The sequence below is a fragment of the Syngnathoides biaculeatus genome, chromosome 7 (genome assembly GCF_019802595.1).
Source record: "Syngnathoides biaculeatus isolate LvHL_M chromosome 7, ASM1980259v1, whole genome shotgun sequence".
Lineage (NCBI taxonomy): Eukaryota > Metazoa > Chordata > Actinopteri > Syngnathiformes > Syngnathidae > Syngnathoides > Syngnathoides biaculeatus.
Window position 1 is genome coordinate 2,570,465 of NC_084646.1, and position 21,353 is coordinate 2,591,817.

At 43.1% G+C, this 21,353-nt stretch overlaps 2 protein-coding genes across 2 annotated transcripts in view; both read right to left on the minus strand.

Annotated features, from left to right (window-relative positions):
- Nucleotides 1-1,065: 1,065 nt before the first annotated feature.
- LOC133502995 (mast cell protease 1A-like) lies at nt 1,066-6,619 on the minus strand. Its single transcript, XM_061824045.1, has 5 exons — nt 6,555-6,619; nt 6,332-6,485; nt 4,621-4,750; nt 4,250-4,504; nt 1,066-1,503 (listed from the first exon to the last, which is right to left on the minus strand). Exons 1-5 carry the CDS (start codon nt 6,589-6,591, stop codon nt 1,351-1,353), a joined length of 729 nt encoding a protein of 242 aa, XP_061680029.1. The 5' UTR covers nt 6,592-6,619; the 3' UTR covers nt 1,066-1,350.
- Nucleotides 6,620-17,233: 10,614 nt separating this feature from the next.
- The window catches only part of fgf22 (fibroblast growth factor 22), a 40,805-nt gene continuing 36,685 nt past the window's right edge, over nt 17,234-21,353 (minus strand). The window contains exon 3 of the mRNA XM_061824048.1: nt 17,234-18,035. Coding sequence (XP_061680032.1) covers nt 17,841-18,035 — 195 coding nt within the window. The 3' untranslated portion in view covers nt 17,234-17,840. The remainder of the gene's footprint in view (nt 18,036-21,353) is intronic.

The following is a 21,353-nucleotide window of genomic DNA, read 5'->3' on the forward strand; positions in this document are numbered from 1 at the left end:
TTTTTTTCTTTTAAAGTTCCCCATTTGTAAACAATTTTCACCCAACATAATAATGTATTTATAGTTATGTTTTTGACATAAGAAATTAATATGGTAGAATTTCACTTTGAATGTGGGTACTTCTTGGCCTTTTTGTCAGCGTATGTTCATCCCGTTTCATATAGCAACTGTTTATGTACGCGAGTTTCCTCTTCAATGTGGGCAGCACAATCAATCGGCGTGTTACAAAGAGGTCCTGTAAGATTAGCTTCATTCAGTGCGCGAGAAAAGGTAATACGGCATCACAACACGCCTGCTCGCAATGTGTTGCGACTGGCCGACAAGGACACGGTTGTGCTGGAGCAACCATTCTTTCTAGGAGTGAGTGAAGGCATGGTACAGATGGCTTTAAAAGTACGTTAGACTCGACAGCGATTGACTTAAAGCCCAAGTGTCATGCTCATATACATTCTGATATAGATATTGTCATGAAAAATACATGTAACATTATTCATTTCAATGTCTATAAGAAAAAGTAAATATGAGCGGAGAGCGTGTCATCCATGCGCAAATTTGCGGAAATTTCATTTGACATTCAAGTAGCAGCCATATTGGCTGCATCTTCTGTCCGTGATGTCACACTGGGACATTCGCCTTTGAAAACACGCTTTGCCACCGACTATGGGAGACGAACACACCCCTCCTGACACGGAAGCTCTTCTTGAAGAAGAGAACATCTCACAACCGAGTGAAGCGACCGTGGCAATATTACCTGATCGTTCGAGCCATACTTAGATGATATGCAGATCACAGCCAAACCACCTCCGCGGCGGACAACGGCGGCCCCGAGTGACGACGACGACGACGCCCGCAAGCGATGACAATGCCCTGGCCAAACCGCCTCCCCGTCCGATACAAAATATCCTCTGGGTCAGTGGTTCAAAAATTTCTACTATATGTGGACCTGTTGATCATGTTCCGCTGCAACAGTTAACCATCAGTAACTGAGATTAAAAAGGTTTGTTTGCAGTTAGTACCTCTGTAATAATGGTTTCATCTTCAAAACAAATTTACCAAAGCTTCCTCTGAAATGAGCAGTGGTTTTTATTTGTTACAATTGTAAAGCAAGCAAATAATAAAAAAAAGTCAAAGAAACTTCTGGAATTGTCATTTTCAATTTTGCTTTGTCTTACCCGCCTATGAAAAAGTAAATTAATCGGGACAATGGACCATCTGAAATGCACCGAATGAGTACAAAATACCGTCACAAAATTTAGATATAAGTGATTATCACGCCTTGACAAACTCAGCACTAACACATCAGTTGTGTAACTGGGCACTCTGGTGTCACGCAGCTCAATGGTCATTTGTTCAATTCCTATCCAACTCCCTGGATATCCAGTCGATGAAGGATGAGACACGAGTGTAGACGTCGGGGGTTCTGGGGTTCCCGCAGCGTCGCCCCGAGAAGGACACGACGCCTGCCGTCTCGCCGTCGCAGATCAATGGACCGCCTGAATCACCCTTAACATGTCACACAAAAACACACAACTAGGAGATTCATACAAGAATGTGACTGAATAAACTTTATTTCAGTTTGTGGTATTTTCATTTTTTTGACTTGTAGATGAAGTTCGTATGAGTTTTTCCGGCTGGGGTGGCTATTGCAGCGACCACTCAAATGATGGACAGTAAAACCCTGGCAACGTGCGAATCGTCTCTCACAAGCTTGTCTACTACCATTTTATTCATTAGCACGTAAGTAAATCTATTACTGAGAAAAAACGGTGCGTGAGTAGCTAGTGTTGGCCACCAGCCTGACAACTTGCTGCCTTGACAGCGAACAGCAGCGCGATGGAAGATTCTAGGAGAGGTCTGACAGGAAGATGAGAGACTAGCAGAAAGAAAGTTGGTAAACATCTCAAGGTGATCCAAAGAAAGGTCGAGAGCCCGATAGAGCTTGTGCACTTTTGCGTCACCATTTTTGCCGCTCCATATTGCCGATCTAACAGAGCTGCTCCACATTGAACGGGTGGGGTATTTACAATACCCGAGACCTGTTGTGCTGTTGGTTATCACAACAGACGAGACCGATATTCAAAGAGATTATTCTATGGAATACCAGCTGAAAAGACCAGAAAAGATCGATGGATTTGAGCAATTAAACATGATGGGTGGTGCCCAAGCAAAATGCACACACGCCTGTGTAGCGATCGCTTCATTTCAGGTAGGAATTATTCTTCTCAATCTCAAATTCCCACAAATTATATATAATGCCAAATTGGCTCATTTGAGAACAATGAGTGTTCAAAAAAAAAAAATTCTGTCGCAGAGGTTTCCGGAGGTTACGTGTGGGCGCAATCGGTTCCGTGTACGCTCCATGGAGACGACTCGGTCCTCTTTTTTTTTTTTTTTTTTTTTTCAATCATCGTTAATGAATGAGAGTTTGTGTAAAACCAAGGGTAATTTACTTAAATATTAGTATTTGTATTGAGTACTAGCTGAAAAGACAGATGGATTACGGCAAAGGTTAACGTGTCGCCGAACGCACTTCCGCGTTCACAAGCCGTCAAAACCGTCACTACGTGGGATTTATTCCTGATGAGAACAGATCCAGCAACGAAGTATTTGTATGCGTCCAGACTTTTCTACGCTTTCAAACTTTTCCGTGTAAATCTCGACGACTTACTCACCAGTTCCATGTGTATATACAGTTGTCCAAGACAAGTGTAAGCGAATTAACAGTCCAATTTCTTGTTGGCGAAAACATTGATTTCACCATTAAATATGGGTCATCTGTGCCGTATCTAATTTTTTTAAATCTAATTTTTGTTTATTTTCACCTTCTAAATGTCTTACGGTAACGGACAAGACTCGGGGCGTCGTCCTACAAGACATATTTCCGTGTCATCTCCAACCGATTTAGCATTGAGCAATGCTTAGCTTGACCGGGAATATGGCGAGGTAAACAAAAATCACGTGATTTTATGACATAGGTGCACAAGCTCTATAAAGAGTGGAAGGTAATAGCATATCCGCTGGTAACGGCTAGCTGTTCAATGTAATGTACATTAAGTCCCCAACTAAAGAAAATGTATTTTACGAGAAGAAGAAGAATGCAAGAATTGAAAGAGTTTACAATATGTTTAAAAAAAAAAAGTAGCATCTATGTGTCACGGAGACAAGAAAGTAGTAACATGTCTGATTGGAAATCAGGAGCTAATTAGTAGCAGTGACACACTGGCGTCCTCACACTTGTGTGCATTTTTTTCAAAGTCAAACGATTTGTATGTGGCCAGGCTGCCATCTTTGTGGAATTTTTAAGAAAACATGGAATGTGCATTTCAAATGCCTCAAAAAAAATCCTCCACACGTCTGCTGCACATACTGCTCTTCTCTGGAATAATGTTTCATTTGAGCTTTTTCATTTTTTAGCATCGGTGATGTCATTTGAGAGGTCACAGTGATTTTGACATGGCCCCTTGGTGACCCCCTCTGAATTCTGGCCTGCACAAGCTTCTTGGCAAATATTTTTGATTGAAACTTATCAGTCAATCGGAGAAAGTTTTCCCCCAAGTAGTAGATGACGTGAGAAGGTTGAGGTGAAGTGTACAAAAATAATGAAGCGACTACTGTTCTACTGTAATTTGAAGGTGGTATGTGAGCAAAATTTCTGTAAGCAACAACAGATGGAAAATTTCCCTAAAAGGGTTTATTACTTTTCTGCGTAACCTCTGATTTTCCAAATTGTTTGTGCTTGTGCTCAGGTAGACGTTCCAACCACGCATTTTGGCAGACCGCTTTTCTGGGCAGATTTTGTCATTTCCTACTATAGGCAATTTATTTTTAAGGGTAATGTAAGATGAGTGAAATGATAGTGTTTTGGGATCATAGTTTAGGGCAGGGGTGCCCAAACTTTTTTTTTTTTACCCCAAGATCCACTTTTCAAGCAGCCGGCTTCACGATCTACGATTAAAACTGCCTCGGCGATCGACTGGTCGATTGGGATCGACAAATTGAGCAGCCCTGGTTTAGAGTATATTTGGGGGTTTAATCTATCAATATTGGCCATTACACTTTTGCGGCATTTTTCCATACTTGTATATTTTTACTATTCACCTGGGGACTCGGTACCTCGACTAGTGAGGGTTCACTGTGGTGCGAATGTGTTCATGTGCCTGTCATGAGAATAACCCTGTTGGCTAACTTTAATCTGCACATCCAACCACATTTGCTTTATAGTCTTGGTTCAGTGCGGTCAAGATCTTACCGAGCAGAAGCCTTGAAAGACGCGTGACGCAGAGGCGCACACCATGGTCCTCCGGATGGGGACTGCCCCCCATCGTCGGCGACACGTGCGCTGCGGCAGCACAGTGACATTGAGCTCCTGAAGAGTGCTGGCCAAGGTTCTGTTATCACCGATGTCCCCCCAGCCGGCCGTGATGCACCCTTCGCGGTTTTCCGCACGCTCTCTTTTGGGAACGATCAGCTGCACCGCCTCAGTCAGGATGGCGCTGCCGTTGAGCTGACGGGAATCAAATATGTGTGAACTCGTCAAGGGAGAATACTCCTTTGTTGTCTTTTGCACATTCCGTGGCTTTTTGTGGCACAAAAAGATGCAGCGGGATTCAACTCATTCACCTTTAGAAGCATAATGTCGTTTTCAAAGTTGGTGTAGCCGGGATGTGGGATTTCTCTGGTAGCGGTGAACACCTGCTTGGTGGACTCATCCCCTGTCAGGGAGTTTACTCCCAGCACCACCGTGAGAGCACTGTAAAAGGACACAATCCAGATTGCAGACAGAGTCGAGATTCTTAGCAGACAACCTCAAAATAAAAGTGACCACTGGTGGTGAAAATCTACACATTTTCTTTTGCCCTGCCCTAGTGGTAGGTCTGGTACACCCTGGACTTTTTGCCGGTCAATCACGGAGCACAAATAGACAAACAAAACATTGACACTTAGACCTGAGGAAGACCTGGAGAAAACCCATAGACCCACAAGGAGGACATGGAAGCTTTACACAGGAAGTCCCAAATACGAGCTTCATCGAAAATGTAAAGCACAATGTTGAATGGAAGAATAAAAGCATTATGCAAGTCAGGCGGGCATATCAGAAGCTGGAAAATCTTCGCCCTCGTCAAGTGCAACTTAACATTCATCCATCGTTCGAGATCACAGGGCTCAAACTCAAGGCACAGGGGCCAGATCTGGCCCGCAACATCATTTTACGTGGCCCGCAAAGGCAAATCCAGTGTGTCAACTTCCCTAATTCTTGTGAAAATCTGTACTAAAATTTCAAATTGTCATTTAACTAACGACGAGCTATTACAAGCACTTTTGTGTTACATTAGATTGCACTAAGACGTCATGGTTTGAAATCATGTATGGCACGGAAGGGTCCCTTGCTTCCACCAGCAAATGTCAAGGCCCATCTTAAATTTGCCAATGACCATTTGGATGATACAGAAGATTTATGGGAGAAAGTTTTGTGGTCAGATGAGACCAACATGGAACATTCTGGTTATAATTCCACTAACCGTGTTTGGAGGAAGATGAATGATGAGTTCCATCCCAAGAACACCATCCTTACTGTGAAGCATGGTCATGGTAGCATCGTGCTTTGGGGGTGTTTTTCTGCACAGGACGACTGCACTGTATTAAGGAGAGGATGACCGCAGCCATGTATTGTGAGATTTTGGGGAACAACCTCTTTCCCTCAGTCAGAGCATTGAAGATGGGTCGTGGCTGGGTCTTTCAACACGACAATGATCCGAAGCGCACAGCCAGGAAAACCGTAAGAAGCATATCAAGGTTCTGGCGTGGCCTAGCCAGTCTCCAGACCTAAACCCAATAGAAAATCTTTGGAGGGAGTTGAAATTCCGTGTTTCTCAGCGCTAGCCCAGAAACCTGTCTGATTTAGAGAAGATATGTGGGGAGAAGTGGGCCAAAATCCCTCCTGCAGCGTGTGCAAACCTGGTGAACAACTACAGGAAACGTTTGACCTGCGTCATTGCAAACAAAGGCCACTGTACCAAATATTAACATTGGTTTTCTGAGGTGTTGAAATACTTATTTGCACCTGTATCACACAAATAAATCATTAAAAAAAATCATACATTGTGATTTCTGGATTTTTCTTTTTAGATGATCTCTCTCACAGTGCACATGCACCGACCATGCAGATTTCAGACCCCTCCATGATTTCTAATTAGCAATATAGCAGGGTGTTCAAATACTTATTTTCTTCACTGTAAGTAGTCTTGTGCTTTAATTTTGCCTCCCAACCCTAAGATTGGGCTGTATCGTGTGTAAGCAATACAATAAATCTGTATGAGTGGTACATCCTTACCGGCCTATCCTGCAGTGCGCTGCAGTGAGGACAAAATCTTCTCTGATCAGCGAGCCACCACACAGGTGCTGCCCGCGAACTTGTAGCGAGGCCAAGTACGGATGCGAGTGCGGCAAAGCGTCTCTGCCGCCGACGATCTGAGTGCAGTCAGCTCCTAAAATCCATAAAACTCTTATTATTATTTTCTCAAGGAGAAATGTAAACTTTAAGAAAACAAACTCACCATATAGGACAAAGAAAAGCAAGAGTATGATGGCCATGGTACTTCATCTGACGCGCACTTTCTTCTTTGGGTTGTTCCTTTTATTTGGTTGTACTAACCCGGATGGTGGTCTGTTGTTGCTTCAGTGGATTTGCCAACATTGCTGGTGGAGGTTTCGCAAAGTTGACAAAGTTACAAAAAAAAAAAAAAGCAGGTTGCATGATTTCTTGCACTCACTAACCCCAAATACCCGTGCATCCAAAACCTCCTCTATTTCTATTTCAAATATTTGTAATTGAGGAGACACGCTGGAGTAGCTGGTAAAGCCTTGGCCTCACAGTTCTGAGGTCCCAGGATCAATCCCAGAGCCACCTGTCTGGAGTTTGCATGTTCTACCCGTGTCTGCGTGGGTTTCCTCCGGGCACTCCGGTTTCCTCCTACGACACTCAAAATTTCCCCGAGGTGTGATTGTGAGTGTGGGTGTTTGTCTCAATGTGCCCTGTGATTGCCTGGCAACCAGTTCAGGGTGTACCCCTCCTCCTACCCATTGACAGCTGGGATAGGCTCCAGAACTCCCCGTGACCCTCGTGAGGATAAGCGGCGAAGAAAATGGATGGATGGATATTAATAATAGAGTATAAAATAACATTGCCAATCAGAGTGAACCACATGCCGCTACACCAAGTCTAAAGAAGAAGATTTTCTAGCCAGTTGGAGCTCACTCCTTTGGTATATTACATGTTCTGAAATTCATCCAGAATATTCTAGAAAAATATGTCCTAAAAGTTCAAAACATAAACGCCTGCCCCTTCTTCTGAATTGGTGAAGCAGCAAGTGTCTCATTATCCAGGTTATTTTTAGCGTGAGCTGTAAACAATGCTTATGCAATTTATCCTCAACTTCAACATGAAAAAAAAAAAAAAAAATTTATTCAGGCAATTTTGCTGCAATAAATACCTAAAATTGTAGAACTTCTGGAGTGTTTTTTGTACGTTTGTCATCATAATGTTTCCTCTTGCAGTAGACTGAAATATATGGTGGCACATTAACCAACGGCTTGTTGTGAAACCTACTCCATGTAACATTTGTTACGTAAACGTTGGCCCACAAGTATTTGGAGTTTGATTTAGCCTTTAAACACGACAAAAGATTTGAATCTAAACTCTCAAATTCTGATCGGAGCATTAACCATTTACTATTTAGGAATGCAGTACATCCATGTTAGATGATGATTGTGTCGATTTTCAAGGGGTTGTTGTCACTCCACCATTTATCAAGCTTCCTTTTTTTTTTTTTTTAAATCTTTTTTTGTCGTGAGCGTTTGTCGTAGTGTTCTGATTTGGACAGAGTATAGACTAACACAAATGTCCGATAGAGGGCGACAGAGTAGGTGACAATTTGTTTCTTTTAATATTATGATATATTGCCGTTAGAGGGCGAAGTTTCTCCACATATATTTCAGGTCCGGAAGAAATAGGCTTGAAGATATAAAAAGAATGATGAATCGACCTATAAATTTCACTCCTTATCTTGCTAAATGTAGCCATTTGTGTAGTTTTCCAAACACTGGATGCATTAATGCTTTTGAACAATTAACCTGTAATATGTGAACTCCACATAGGGTGGCTATTATTGCAATTCGAACCTGTGCCGCTGAACTGCGATCTAGAATAGGGGCAGCCATGGGAGTGGGTGGCCGGCACGGTGGAGCAGCTTATAATGCGTTGGTCCCGGGTTCAATCCCGGCCCCCTCTGTGTATAGTTTGCATGTTCTCCCCGTACCTGCGTGGGTTTCCTCCAGGCACTCCGGTTTCCTCCCACATCCCAAAAACAATTAATTGGACACTCTAAATTGCCCCGAGGTGTGATCGTGAGTGCGACTGTTGTATTTCTCCATTTGCCCTCCGATTGGCTGGCAACCAGTTCAGGGTTTACCCCGCCTCCTGCCTGTTGACAGCTGGGATAGGCTCCTGCACTCCACGTGACCCTTGTGAGGATAAGCGTCCTCAGAAAATGGATGGATGGAATGGGAGTGCATGTAGACTCCCGCTCCCTCGCTATCCCACAAGGATTGTTCCCACTCCCTCATAATCCCTGAATATTTAAAAAAAAAATAAAATCCTGCCACCAAATCCCAATTGGTTAAAAAATAAAATAAAATCCACCCAATCCTGAGTTTTGGGGGAAAAAAAGTTCCATACAATCCTCTGTTTCTTGGAAATAAAAAAAATCCTACAGGGATTAATCCCAATCCCGAGACGAAATTCTACCGAATTTCACTCCGTTGTTCACCCAGTCAATCCTTCCACACGTTTATTAACAAAAGCCATATTATTCGTTTCGTTTGGCAATGTTTAGCTCAACACTGTAGGGAAATGTTCAAATATTGCTTTGATTAATAAGATAAAATGCGACTGCATTGTGGTTTTGCGCCAATCATGGTTTCCACCCCTGTCAACTCCAGCGATCGGGCTTTGTTTTCATAGTGCCTACTCCCGTGACCTTTGCAACCCTGTGATTGATGGTCAAATTCACTCGCATCCCACGGGACTCACGGAAAACGTCAACCTCTAACTCAGAAGTGCTCATCGCATCTTTTTTTCTCACTATCAACTGTGGTGCCCAATTCTAATTTGACAATAGATTAGATTCTGTATCCAGTCCAGTCCATCATTTTTATTTTGCAGTACATCTTGCTCTTCAAATAGAATTTCCTGAAAAAGCCTCCCCCCCTTTTTTTTCCCCTCATCCCCTTCCGCCTCACACCGCAGTCCTGAACTCGCCCCCCTGGTGTCTGGCGAGGCTGCAGGCATCCCGGGAATGCCCCGACGCGGGGTGCCATTGGCCCACACCACCCACATTCCTGTGGCATACCGTGGCAGCGCTTCAGGGGAAATATGGCGAGAGTGCCACTCGCCGGCTCTCTCTCAGGTCTTCAGATGCTGCAGATAATCCGCTCGGTGATAGTGGACCGTCCAAATGCGGGTTCAGACAGGATTGCGACAGTCGGTGAAATTTCCTCTGCAGGTGTTTGGCTGGGATGAATCCAGTTGTTTAGGCCTTATGAAAGTGAGCTTTCAAGTCTGATTCTTGTCTCTTGGTGTGTTTACTTGTTGAATTGAGTGTGAAATGGCAGTTGGTCTGCTCGGCTTAACTTGAAATCTTTTGAGATCAAAATCATACCAGGACAGTGGAAATGGTCCAATAGCCCCATAGTGGTTCAGTTCTCTCTCTCTCTCTCTCTCTCTCTCTCTCTCTCTCTCTCTCTCTCTCTCTCTCTCTCTCTCTCTGTGTCACGAACAAACAGTTCACGGGCGGACCCAAATGGAGGACTCCAAGACGAGGACATGATGTTCTGTGGGTTTTATTATAAACGAAAGTTGTGCACGACAACACAGTCGAAGAAGGCAGGATATCTATCTATCTATCTATCTATCTATCTATCTATCTATCTATCTATCTATCTATCTATCTATCTATCTATCTATCTATATCTATCTATCTATCTATCTATCTATCTATCTATCTATCTATCTATCTATCTATCTATCTATCTATCTATCTATCTATCTATCTATCTATCTATCTGTCCCTCTGTCCCTCTGTCCCTCTCTCTCTGTCTGCCTGCCCATCCATTCGTCTCTCTGTCTGTCGTCTGTTGAGCAGGCTGTCATTTTCCAGTGTTTTATTTTCTTGTTTTGCGATTATCATCAGTTGTCCCTCTTTGCCGTGAGATTGAGTTTCTGTGTCTTGTACCTTTTCTATAATGGCATCACAGCAAAAGATTAAAAAAAAAGGCATCCTCAACCAACAAATGGACTGGATATATAGTGTAAACTTTGTTACATTTGGAAGCGCTTGCATGCAGTATTCTGTGTGTTTGGTCTGTATATTCTCCTCTTAACCCATTCGTGGGGAGTGTCCAATTTTTGGGACATCATGATTTTCACACATGATATCCTTCAGTATATCAAAATATTTAAGTGTTTTAATTTGAAGCCAGAATTTGGTATCAGGAGAGGATAACTCATAGGTCAAAGTTAGCACTAAGTTATTTCCCTTTCCTTCCTGACCCAACATGGCTGCCTCAAGTTATCACATAACTTAACCATAAACGAAAAAGAAGTGTTATTTCCTTGATTGTGGCCTGTTGGGAGAATTTTATCTCAATAAGGCAAAAAATTGCCACCCTTCCCATGAATGGGTTAAATAAACTCAAAAGACTACTCTTGATGTTTAGTACACTTTCCAAAAAACAGTCCTTATTTAGCTCATCTGTAAACACAGGTTGGGTTCTCTTCCAGGGATTATACGGCTTCTGCGTGGTAGTTCTCGTCATATTCTGTCCAAACGCGTCACCTTCGGTGTCACATTTAGTTCACACGAGAAGTCGCATTTGTTTATCTGACGTAATGACTTTGCACACATTGTCAATTCCAAACACCACATTACAGGTTAGATAATCACTTGTCTTTTGTGTTTGCTTTGCTAATCTGACTAGCCGCTCGGTCTAACTCCAAAGACCAATTGTGGCACTATGTCATTTCTGCGACATACTATCTCCACCCCAAAGTTGTGCAGAACGCCGACCAGCTCCTATTTGAAATAAAGTCATCAATTCTTACTCGCGCTTGTACAAACACACATTTACTGTAAGCATAAGGCAACCTCGCATACCCCGGCTCATGGGCCGCTCTTTGGTCGGGCCTTTCAGCGGTACAAGTCGGGCTGTTTTTGTAACAAAACAAGGCTTAATCCTAAATTCAGGGAGTCGTGAATGTGCCTCAACAAATGGCAGACAAATGAGAAGGATTAGCCGGGGCCCGTGAAAGAGTGAAAGGTTTGCCATTGATCTACGGTGGTCCTTTTCTCTTTCAGGGCCACTCGTCTGCAAACCCCACTGGGTAAGAGCATATAGGGCCACTCCAGAGCCCCCTAGGCCACCGAGAGACACACAACAGTTACAATTAGTCTCAGGAGCTGTAATGGCAATTCAATAAGCGCTTTTAAAAAAAATATGCCTTGCTTCGTCTACAGCCTCCCGTCGCTCCCCCCATTTTCGTCGACATACATAAGATTGGTATTATGAGCGCTGTTTGAGGGGCTGTGTTTTTTCTTTCTTTCTTTTTTTCCTTTCTTTCCCACCCACCAGAGTTCTTTTCAGCCGCTGGGAGAGAAAATGACCACACAGGGTTTCAAGGGTTCCAGAGGTTACGGGTTGTTGTCACTTGAGGCAGCGTGACTTGTGGCCTCTACAGTCCCGCCAAACGTCCTCTTCTATGATGACCTTGGAACTTATTTGGAAGCTTTCAAACTGCCCTTATTTTTCTTCTTTTTAAATGAGACGAAATTTGCCGCACATTGCAGATGTTTCCATTGAGCTCCCGTTAAACTTTGACCTGCGTCAGTCCGATCAAGAAAAGATACACTTGTGTTTTTACATCATCACATCATCTTGATGATCTCTTTTCCATACTTTATCACTGCTCCATTTGGGACCTTTGTTGAGCCCCCCCCTCACATTGCTTTACGGTTTTGATCAGGATCTGTCATTCTCAAAGCGATGATTATAATGACAGCCACACTTCGGCATTTATGAAGGACACTTTGGCGATGAAGAGCAGGCCAGTCCGTCATCACTCTGTTTTAGTGCTCAGTATGTAATCGAGGAGGATGTACCTGCACTTTCACTTTCCTTGCAAATATTCACAGTCCAGCGCCTTAAATCTTGACTTTATTGCCTTTTTCTTTGACTTTCTATAAGACAAGTTTACAAATCCGTCCATCCATCCATTTTCTGCCGTTTTTCCAGGTCGGGTCGCAGCGGAAGTAGCTTCAGCAGGGATAGCCAGACTTCCCTGCAGGGATACCCAGACTTCCCTTTCCCCAGCCACTTCTTCCAGCTGTTCCGGAGGGATTCCGAGGCATTCCCAAGCCAGCCAAGAGACGCAGTCTCTCCAGCGAGTCCTTGGTCATCCTCGGGGTCTCTTTCTGTTGGGACATGCCCGGAACACCTCACCAGGGAGGCGTCCGGGAGGCAACCGAATCAGATGCCCCAGCCACCTCATCTAGCTCCTCTCAATGCGGAGGAGTAGCAGCTCGACACTGAGCCCCTCCCAGATGACCGAGGTTCTCACCCTATCTCTAAGGGAGAGCCCGGACACCTTGCGGAGGAAACTCATTTCGACCGCTTGTATCCGAGATCTTGTTTTTTCGGTCACGACCTACAGCTCATGCCCATAGGTGAGGGTAGGAATGTAGATCGACTGGTAAATTGAGACCCTCGCCTTTCGACTTAGCTCCCTCTTTGCCAAAATGTACCAGTAAAAAAGTCCGCATCACTGCAGACGCTGCACTGATCCGTCTGTCGATGTCCCGCTCCATTCTTCCCTCACTCATGAACAAGACCCCAAGATACTTGAACATACAAATCCAAAATGAAAATACTCGAACGGAGCATGGAGGAGCATCTACTACTAACCGTATGGTGAACAAACCAAACATGTTGGGTTTAGGTTAGGACTCCTGATTTCCCGCCCAGATACAGATCAACATGCTGATGTACTCCAGTGTGTTTGTGTGAGAATCTTTTGGATTAATTACACCTAATAAAACCAATTAACTCTGTTACTCGCACTTTTATTGTTTTGTATTAGGTATTCATATATTATTGTACAATACAGTGGTAATTTTCTTCATCAAAAACATCTCAAATAGTTTGTTGCTTTCAGAGGCTGGAAAAAATGAATCGGATTTCAATTAATTTCAGTGGGGGAACATGGATTTGACATACTGTATGAGTAAATTCTGGTCATAGTTAACTGTTTATGGCGAAGAAATTATACTTCGTGTCTTGAAAATTGCCCCTTACACACATACCACCTCAAGTCCAATGGAAAATCTGTGATCACCGCTGTTCTTATTGGGGAAACAATGTTTTCTCCGGGTCTCCATTGTCTCTCTACATGTTGTTGCAGAACCATTTGTGTTCAATCCATTGCTTAAAGAATGAAAGCACCTTATCATATATGCAAATTATAATTAGGATTAGCCAGACTGTGGACCTCCATGATTCCTTGTCTGATTTCCTGGACAATTTCTTTTGATTTACCCAGGATTTCAAACAAAGATTCAGTGTTTGAGGTGTGGCATCAATTAACTCACATGCTGTCAGTTAACCTATCAGAAGCTTCCAAAGCCAGGACCTCATCATCTGGCCTTCCCCATGTTCTTTAAAGTCATAGTACTTTTTCTGTATATGAACTTTTGACCTTGAAAAAAAAAACAATATAAAGTTCTCTTGGAAATCCTCTTATTATTGTGGCGTTGAAGAAAATTAAACATTTCTGGTGATTCTGACTGACCTGAAACAGGAGGAGTTTCAGTCTGACTTGACTTCAGACAGTGAGAGAACAAATAAAATGAGTATTTGGACAGTGTATATAAGTATGTAGTAGTGTATGTTTTAGCTTATATACCGTAATTTCCGGCCTACAAGCCGCGACTATTTTCACACGCTTTCAACCCTGCGGTTTATGCGGTGATGCGGCTAATTTATGCATTTTTTTTTTCCATCGGCCGCAAGGGGGCACTCGAGTGGAAAAGGTGAGAATGAGACCGGTGGAATATATGTGGCGAGAAAGTGACTTTTACTTACCGGCCCCGTTAGCCCTGTGCTAGCGCTGTGCTAGCGTTTTCCCGCTGTGTGACTGGTGTGTCTCAGTGATATTTACCGGTAAATATTATTTTAACTGGCCCTGTTAGCGTTAGTGATAGCTTTAGCGTGGCTAATGCTAGTGTTCTTCTTGGCAAATATCTCGTGTTTCAATCTGGGCACTTGCGGCTATTACACAGCTGTGGCGTATGTATGTACCAAATGGTATTTCCTTTACAAATGTACTCGTTGAGGCTTGTAACCAGGTGCGCTCTTGGCCGGGAATTACGGTGTGCGTGTGTGTGGGTGTGTGTGTACACGCGCACACACACAATTTGAACTTCAACTGGGATTTGACAGTTTGAAGCCCCTTTTTTTTTTCATTATTCACTAGTTGCCCAACTTCTGCTTATTGTAATGTGTGTTAAATTTCATGCCACCAGAAAGTGCTCAAGTCAAAAAGTGCTCATATCTCAAAAAAAGGTGTAAGTTGGGTCAGTCATATCTCAAGGCACTACCATGTTTCACTTTTGATTCTACTTGTGGGACAGTTAAGAACGCTAAATTGATACCTAAAGTATTGGCCATATATTTAATACAAGTTGGACGGTGGAAGAAATGATTCCAACGGTGATGGGAATCACTTGGGAATTTTGTTTCGCAAGTCGATCAATATAAGGGTGCGTATGGTGGTCAACCTTGGAAGTACCATTGTATCAGAAACGTGTAGTAGTTATCCCCGAATGCAAATAACATGAGGGCATTTTTCAAAGGGGAACAGCTGAATACAAGCGTAGGAGCGGACCCCCCATGCTGCTATCTGCCTGCCGCCGGGTTGAACTACAGTGCGATGATGCGACGCGCTTTTGACCAGACGTGTCCCCCGTCGCAGTAGTTTCACTTAAAGACGCGCTGAAAGCTTGGCCTTTATTCACCCTCCCAACGGCCGCCATTCATTGCCGACTCTCCTTTCTGCGTGCTGAAAAGACAGAATGGCCTCCTGTGCCACTGTGAGCGCTCGACTGTGTCTAAATGACCTTGATGTCCCCCCGCGCCGATCATAAGCGCTGCCCCACTGGGATTCTTGTCATGATTATGATGATGATGATGATGATGGCCATGAGGGGGAGGAGAAGGGATTATGGTGGAGGACTCCGATGGAGATGTTCCAAACACTTAACTGTCAGTGAGCACGCACAAAGGCTTAAATGCCATTGTCACCTTTCACAATACAGTGGAACCACCACTTACAATGTCCTTGAGTTTGTACAATTTTCAAATTGAGCAATATAGAGTATCATCTGTTCATCGCGGGGATTCGTTCAAGACTCATCAGCTATTGGTGAAAATATTTGAACACGGATGGTGGAGCAATACGTAGACAGAAAATATAAGAATACTCACAGTCATATATTCTTTCTCCTCTGCAAAGACCGACTAATATTGCTGTGGTTTACTGAGCAGTTACGATGTCTCCTTCGTCTATATCTATATGAAAATCTGTGTTATACTGTGAAAAGTCACTGATGCTGTAGTGGAACACACACTTGACTTTGGTGTAAGCAGCGTGGGATTGATTCCCACTCACTGATGGTGGGAATCTGCCCTGTGACTGACTGGCGACCAATTCAAAGCGTAGTCTGCCTTTCGCCCGAAGCTAGCTGGGATAGGCTCCAGCTCTCCCGTGAGGATAAATGGCATGGATAATGGACGGATAGATGTGTTATACTGCTCCCAAGTGGCCAAGGCGTGCACACCAGAAGGACCAGCACAATGCTCATTGAATAGAAATAAAAATGTTTGACCAAGTAGTAAATAATAGAGTGCTATTTTTCTTATTACAACACACAAGACATACTTTTGGTGGGGAGCCAGGAATGGATTAATGAAATTCACCGTACATAACCTCAAACCTCTATATTCCAAACAATGGAACTTTCCAACTTGTCAATCACTTGTAGAATAATAGCCAATCAGATAGCCGCATTGTCTTAACCCCTGGCTTGACACGCCCCTTCCACCACGTTGACCCACAAGCAATACCGGTTGTCAGTAGCGTGCGCTTGGAAAAGTCTAAAATGATATTACTTGTGATCTTTCCAAGTAAAAAGTACTCACATTGCTTTACATGCGCAGTACGATTCCACTATTTTATCCTGTTGGATTTCAATATGAAGTTTGTGAGGCATCAAACTTTTTTGCACCGATCGCCAATATTTCGCTGTAACTCTGACATTTCGTCCTGCCCCGTCCAAAATCTTAATTCCGTGCACATATCCTTGCATGAAATAGTTGAGACCTCTCTGTAGAACTCTCTTGGACAAGTGTGACGCATTTGACAAAAAAACATACCCCAATATTATCTGGAACACGTGATAGAGAATCGACTTCAAACATGTTCTGTTCAATCGCCATTTTGAAAGCTTGGGACATGGGACATGGCTAAGGGGGCGGAGCTTAAGGTCACCATCGGAAAGGTCCATTGTAAACCAAGGACCGTCTGTATTCCCAATGAAAAATAGACTCAAACATTGACCAATGCTACCAGAATAGATTTTTTTTAAGTTTTAAGTGAACCCAGTACTAAAAAATTCGATCATCCTTCTGTTGGGGTTTCCATCGTAGTGATAGGGTGGAGTTGCTTTTGACTCACTGATATCGGTTTATTGACTGAAAGAGTCATAGGACTTAGTGAAGCAGCATGTGGCTCGTCACCCAGTGTTCTTCTTATACCCTCTCTTAAGTAGCTTCAAACAATTGTATCGTTGTTATCACAAGTTGGATGACTCAAATATGTACAAAAAGTTGAATAATGCCGTAACACAACGACATACAGTAAATTGGGACCACTGTAAACCAAGGACCTCCTGTATTTCTATTGAAAAAATGGATTCCAAATCTGACGAGACCAGAATTGATTGGGTTCCACCTTGATGGTTCCACTGTATTATTCTAAATGAGCTCAACAAGCCTCGGAAATAACACCGTTAAAGACTACAAACTAGCTTGAATATATTAAATGTTTTATTAGCCTTATTGTGGGGAACAAAATGTTAGCAAGAACCATGTATTTAGTGTACAAAATGAATGATCTGAACTGCTGCTGATACGTCACGCCGACTGGACCTACTGCCTCTACGTAATGCGGGCAACGGCTAATGTGAAAACGGGTATTAGTTGACTTAACATTACCAAGTGAAGGCCGAGCCAAGTGAAGCATAACCCTAACCACGGTGACAACACTTGATAGTTGCATGCACACAACATACTTCTTATCTAAAATCTGCTACTTGTCCATCTATGTGTCAAAATGCGTTTGAGGTCTCTTGAGTAGTCCGGTATCCAAGGCAGCGGTGAGACTTCTTTGAAATGATTTTTGTTTGCTGCGACACTTTGTATGATGTTGAAGGAAAACCAGGCAATTCAGTTCAACAATGGGAAATTTTGTTGACTCTCTCACACACACCCAGACACACGCACGCACGCATACACGCCTGAGGATAGTACTGCACTACTATCAGTCTTTTCAACATGGGGGAAAATAACTTAAAAGCACAAACTAGCTCTACAAATAAATGTCACAAATCTGATGAAATGTACATAGATGTGACACATGGGTAGGCGAAGCTGGGTGATGAAGGCGTCCGGGCAAGCTAGGAGGGCAGCATAGGGAGGAAGTGCGTGGACGGGTGTCGTCTCCTGGCTTTGTGGCCCCGCCGTGGCTTCCCCCGGCCGTTCAGCGAGACGAACATCTGCCTGCCGCCGTGCTTCCAGCGGAGTGAGGCGTACGTGTTGTAGCCGTTCTCCTCAATGCGCTCCTTGAACTTGCAGCTTGGGTTGTACTTGATCTGCAAGGACAGCACAGATGTTGGTGACAACACTTAAAGGGCCACTGTCACGAAGAGCATGATTTTTAGTTTGTTATTAATGAAAAAACGGCAGCCGACATGGACCTACGCGTTTTTTCACCACAAAACATGATTTTGACGGAAAGAGCTTTTAGTAACTCCCGCCATGAAAATCTTCTCGAGGGATTTGTTTTCGAAAAGAAGCAGGAAGTGACGTACATGGCAGGACTGCCCTCAAGTGGACTCGTTTATTTCTATTGGTTTTACCTCCGGTAAGGTAGCTCGTTGCATTGCTGGACATTGCTTGAAGACCTGGGAGGATGGAGTTACCCTTCATAAGTTTGCAAGAGACCCGGTTCGTCATGAAAAATGGATTGCACGGGTGCAAAGGACGAGAGCTTCGTGGGTTCCAAATGACAGGTAGGTGTGTATACAACTACTGAAAAAAAAAAAAAAAGTTTGGGGCGGACCACGAAATCGGTCTCTCATAATGTAACAAAAGAGCCGTACATGTGACAGGCGTGCTCAATGTGTCGATGTGCGCGTCGGACGGTGTCGGGTTCGCAGACGGCAGCGGCTATGAACAACACTCCAGACAATAGTGCACTCAGGTCGTGCAACGACAACTCTGTAAAAGGAGCCCGGCTTGGCTCTGTGATAAGCCACCTCGGCGCCGAAAATGAGCCACCCCGGCCGAGGCGCCGCGTCCCCCGGTCACGGCTTCGGCGAAGGCTGTGCGTCGGGCTCTCAGACGGCGGCGGCTCTGAACAATGCTGCCAACAATGGTCCACTCAGCCGCATGCGACAACAATGCCGTGGCTCGGGGGTGTTGTTCATCGCGGACGGCGGCAGCTATGAACAACGCCGTAAAGCGGCCTGGCTCGGGGCCATGATAAGCCACCTCGCCGCCGAAAATGAGCCTCCCCGGCCGACAAGGCCGGCGGCTGGCTGAGCCTTCCGGCCTTGTCGACAAGGCCGAGCCAGCTGAGCCGACCGCCGGCCTTGCCGGCCGGGGTGACCCATCACAGCCAGTCGCCGGCCTTGTCATTGTACACGTTTTATAACTTTGAAACCTTGTGTGTTGGATCTCTTCCTTGCAAGTGATAAACAAAAACGCAACTTTTTCCAATTTATTACAATAACAGCATGGTTGTTTTGCAGCTGTAGTGTTTAGGAGTTGCAAAATAATATGCAATAAACAATGTTATATGATTTTAGAAAAGTGCATTACCAAATATGGCGTGCCAATTAACAAATTTTTCAGTTAATGAGTTGATAATCCCCAAAGTCCTAATATGATTGATGTTTCATCCCTTGTATCTCCTTTTTTATTTTTTTTATTTTTGAGAAAATAGTCCCCCTTTTTGTAATTTCCAGAAACAATTTTGAAAATCACTAGTTAAAATGAGTTTCTTCACTCACGAAAGAATTTTAAGGTTATGGTATTACAGTTTAACTATGAAAAAAATATGACTTTATTCTCATAAGATTGAGTCTGACACGACCAATTACCCCAACAAATTTTGTCTTTCTTCTTGCGAAGATTACAACTTTTTTCCTTGAAAAAAATTTAACTTTATTCACATATTAGAACATTATTTTCTAAAAATAGTAAATAAATAACTAATAATATTAAATACATATAGTTTTATTGTAAATGAGCATCTTTTGCATAAATGTAAAATAAGCCTCTTTTTAAAAAAATTCTTATGTTAAATAGTCAATAGGATTATGACGGGGGTCCCAATTTTCTGATACTCTCCCAGTTGCGGGTTAAAAAAAAAATGTTAAGAACTGGATAATTTTTATGAAAGTGATGACACTTGCAAAGCTGTTTTTGCCACTTTTGTATTTTGGTACAAAAATCTACTTGGATTAAATTAGGAAAGTAAGCAAGGGTTGAGCTGATATGGCAGTTCCTCAGTTTTGCGTGAAGATGAACAGATAGCCTAGCCTAGCATAGCCACTCTTCCATGGGTGCTTAGCAATCCTTATCAGATAGTACAACATTCTACCTTCTTTTCTATTTGCGGCGCTCTGTGTTGATAACGAGCAAACGCTACAAGCGCGACGGGATGTTATTGCGGCTTGGCTTTGTAGCGTGTTGAAGGCGATTCTTATCGCTCGGCCGCTGACTGATTGCGTGTCTTGTTTTGCGCGGCGGTACACCGCACACCTCAGGTCTGGTCTTAAACAAAGAGGCGGGAATATATTTAAAAGCTCTATGTGCAGCGCACACAATAAAGAGCAGAAGAAGGATGGCACGCAAAAGAGTTTTAAAAGAACCAGGTGGCTCTTTGTCATTGCTTGGCTTTTTTGTGTCTGAGGTGACGTAGGCCAGGTGTTACAGCCGTGATGGACAAGGACACAATGACCTCATGGTGAAGTTAACATGGGAGCTTGATTGGGTCATTTTTACAAGAATCTAAAAACCTATCCCAACTGTATTAATAACATGGTATTGGATCATATGTGTCTAGTGAGTCTACCATACCAGCAGTGTTGGTGAGTAATGAACTACATGCAATGATATTATATAATTTGATTGAAACATTGATGTAACTGAAATCTATTACATCCATTACTGGGAGAACATGTGTAATTAAATTACATCTGTTTTGGGACATTTCCATGTTTAAAAAAGTTACATTTGAAAAATATAACTAACAGAAGCTTTTTTTTTTCGCTTCTGATTGGCTCTCTCTGGGCATGTGCCTTTCTGTGATGTTCTCAAATGTGACATATTTTTCCAAACGTGATTTTGAAGTGCCACCTTGTGGTACAATCTATTATCTTGTCTTACATTCTGAAAAGTTACTCATTTACCTTTTCAAAAAACAACAAACAGTTTCACCTTTATATATATATATATATATATATATATATATATATACACACTGTCACTCACATTTGACGAACGCAACCATGCTCGCGCGCCTTCGTGCTCGCAAAATTTGTCAAGCACAAAAAATCCCCCGTGTAAAATTTGTTACGAGTAGAAAAAAATAGATATTGAAAGACATCGCTATTTTGTGTAGTCTTGACATTAATTTACGCGTTTATTTCATGAGTGTTGTTAACTAAACAAGCCTGTTCCTAAACAATCAGAATTCCCCCGGAAGCAGGAAATGCAAGTGAACCGTACGGAGCATGTTGGGAAGTTACAGGGCCCTCGCCATATACGAACATAGTACTGAGTCTGGCGAGTAAAGTTTTAAAATGGCGAAAAAAATGGGTCTTTATCTTGGCATATGATTCTGTACTGTTATGGACTTTTATGTATGTTACAAGAATTTTTATTTGATTCCTGGCTTTAGC

What these genes read in the sequence shown, in the direction of transcription:
- LOC133502995 (XM_061824045.1), bottom strand. Translation starts at nt 6,591, where the DNA reads ATGGCCATCATACTCTTGCTTTTCTTTGTCCTATATG. An exon ending in GCGCACTGCAGGATAGGCCG is followed by an intron (nt 4,751 to 6,331) that starts GTAAGGATGTAC and finishes GTCCTTTTACAG; the next exon opens with TGCTCTCACGGTGGTGCTGG. An exon ending in TCTTTCAAGGCTTCTGCTCG is followed by an intron (nt 1,504 to 4,249) that starts GTAAGATCTTGA and finishes TGACATGTTAAG; the next exon opens with GGTGATTCAGGCGGTCCATT.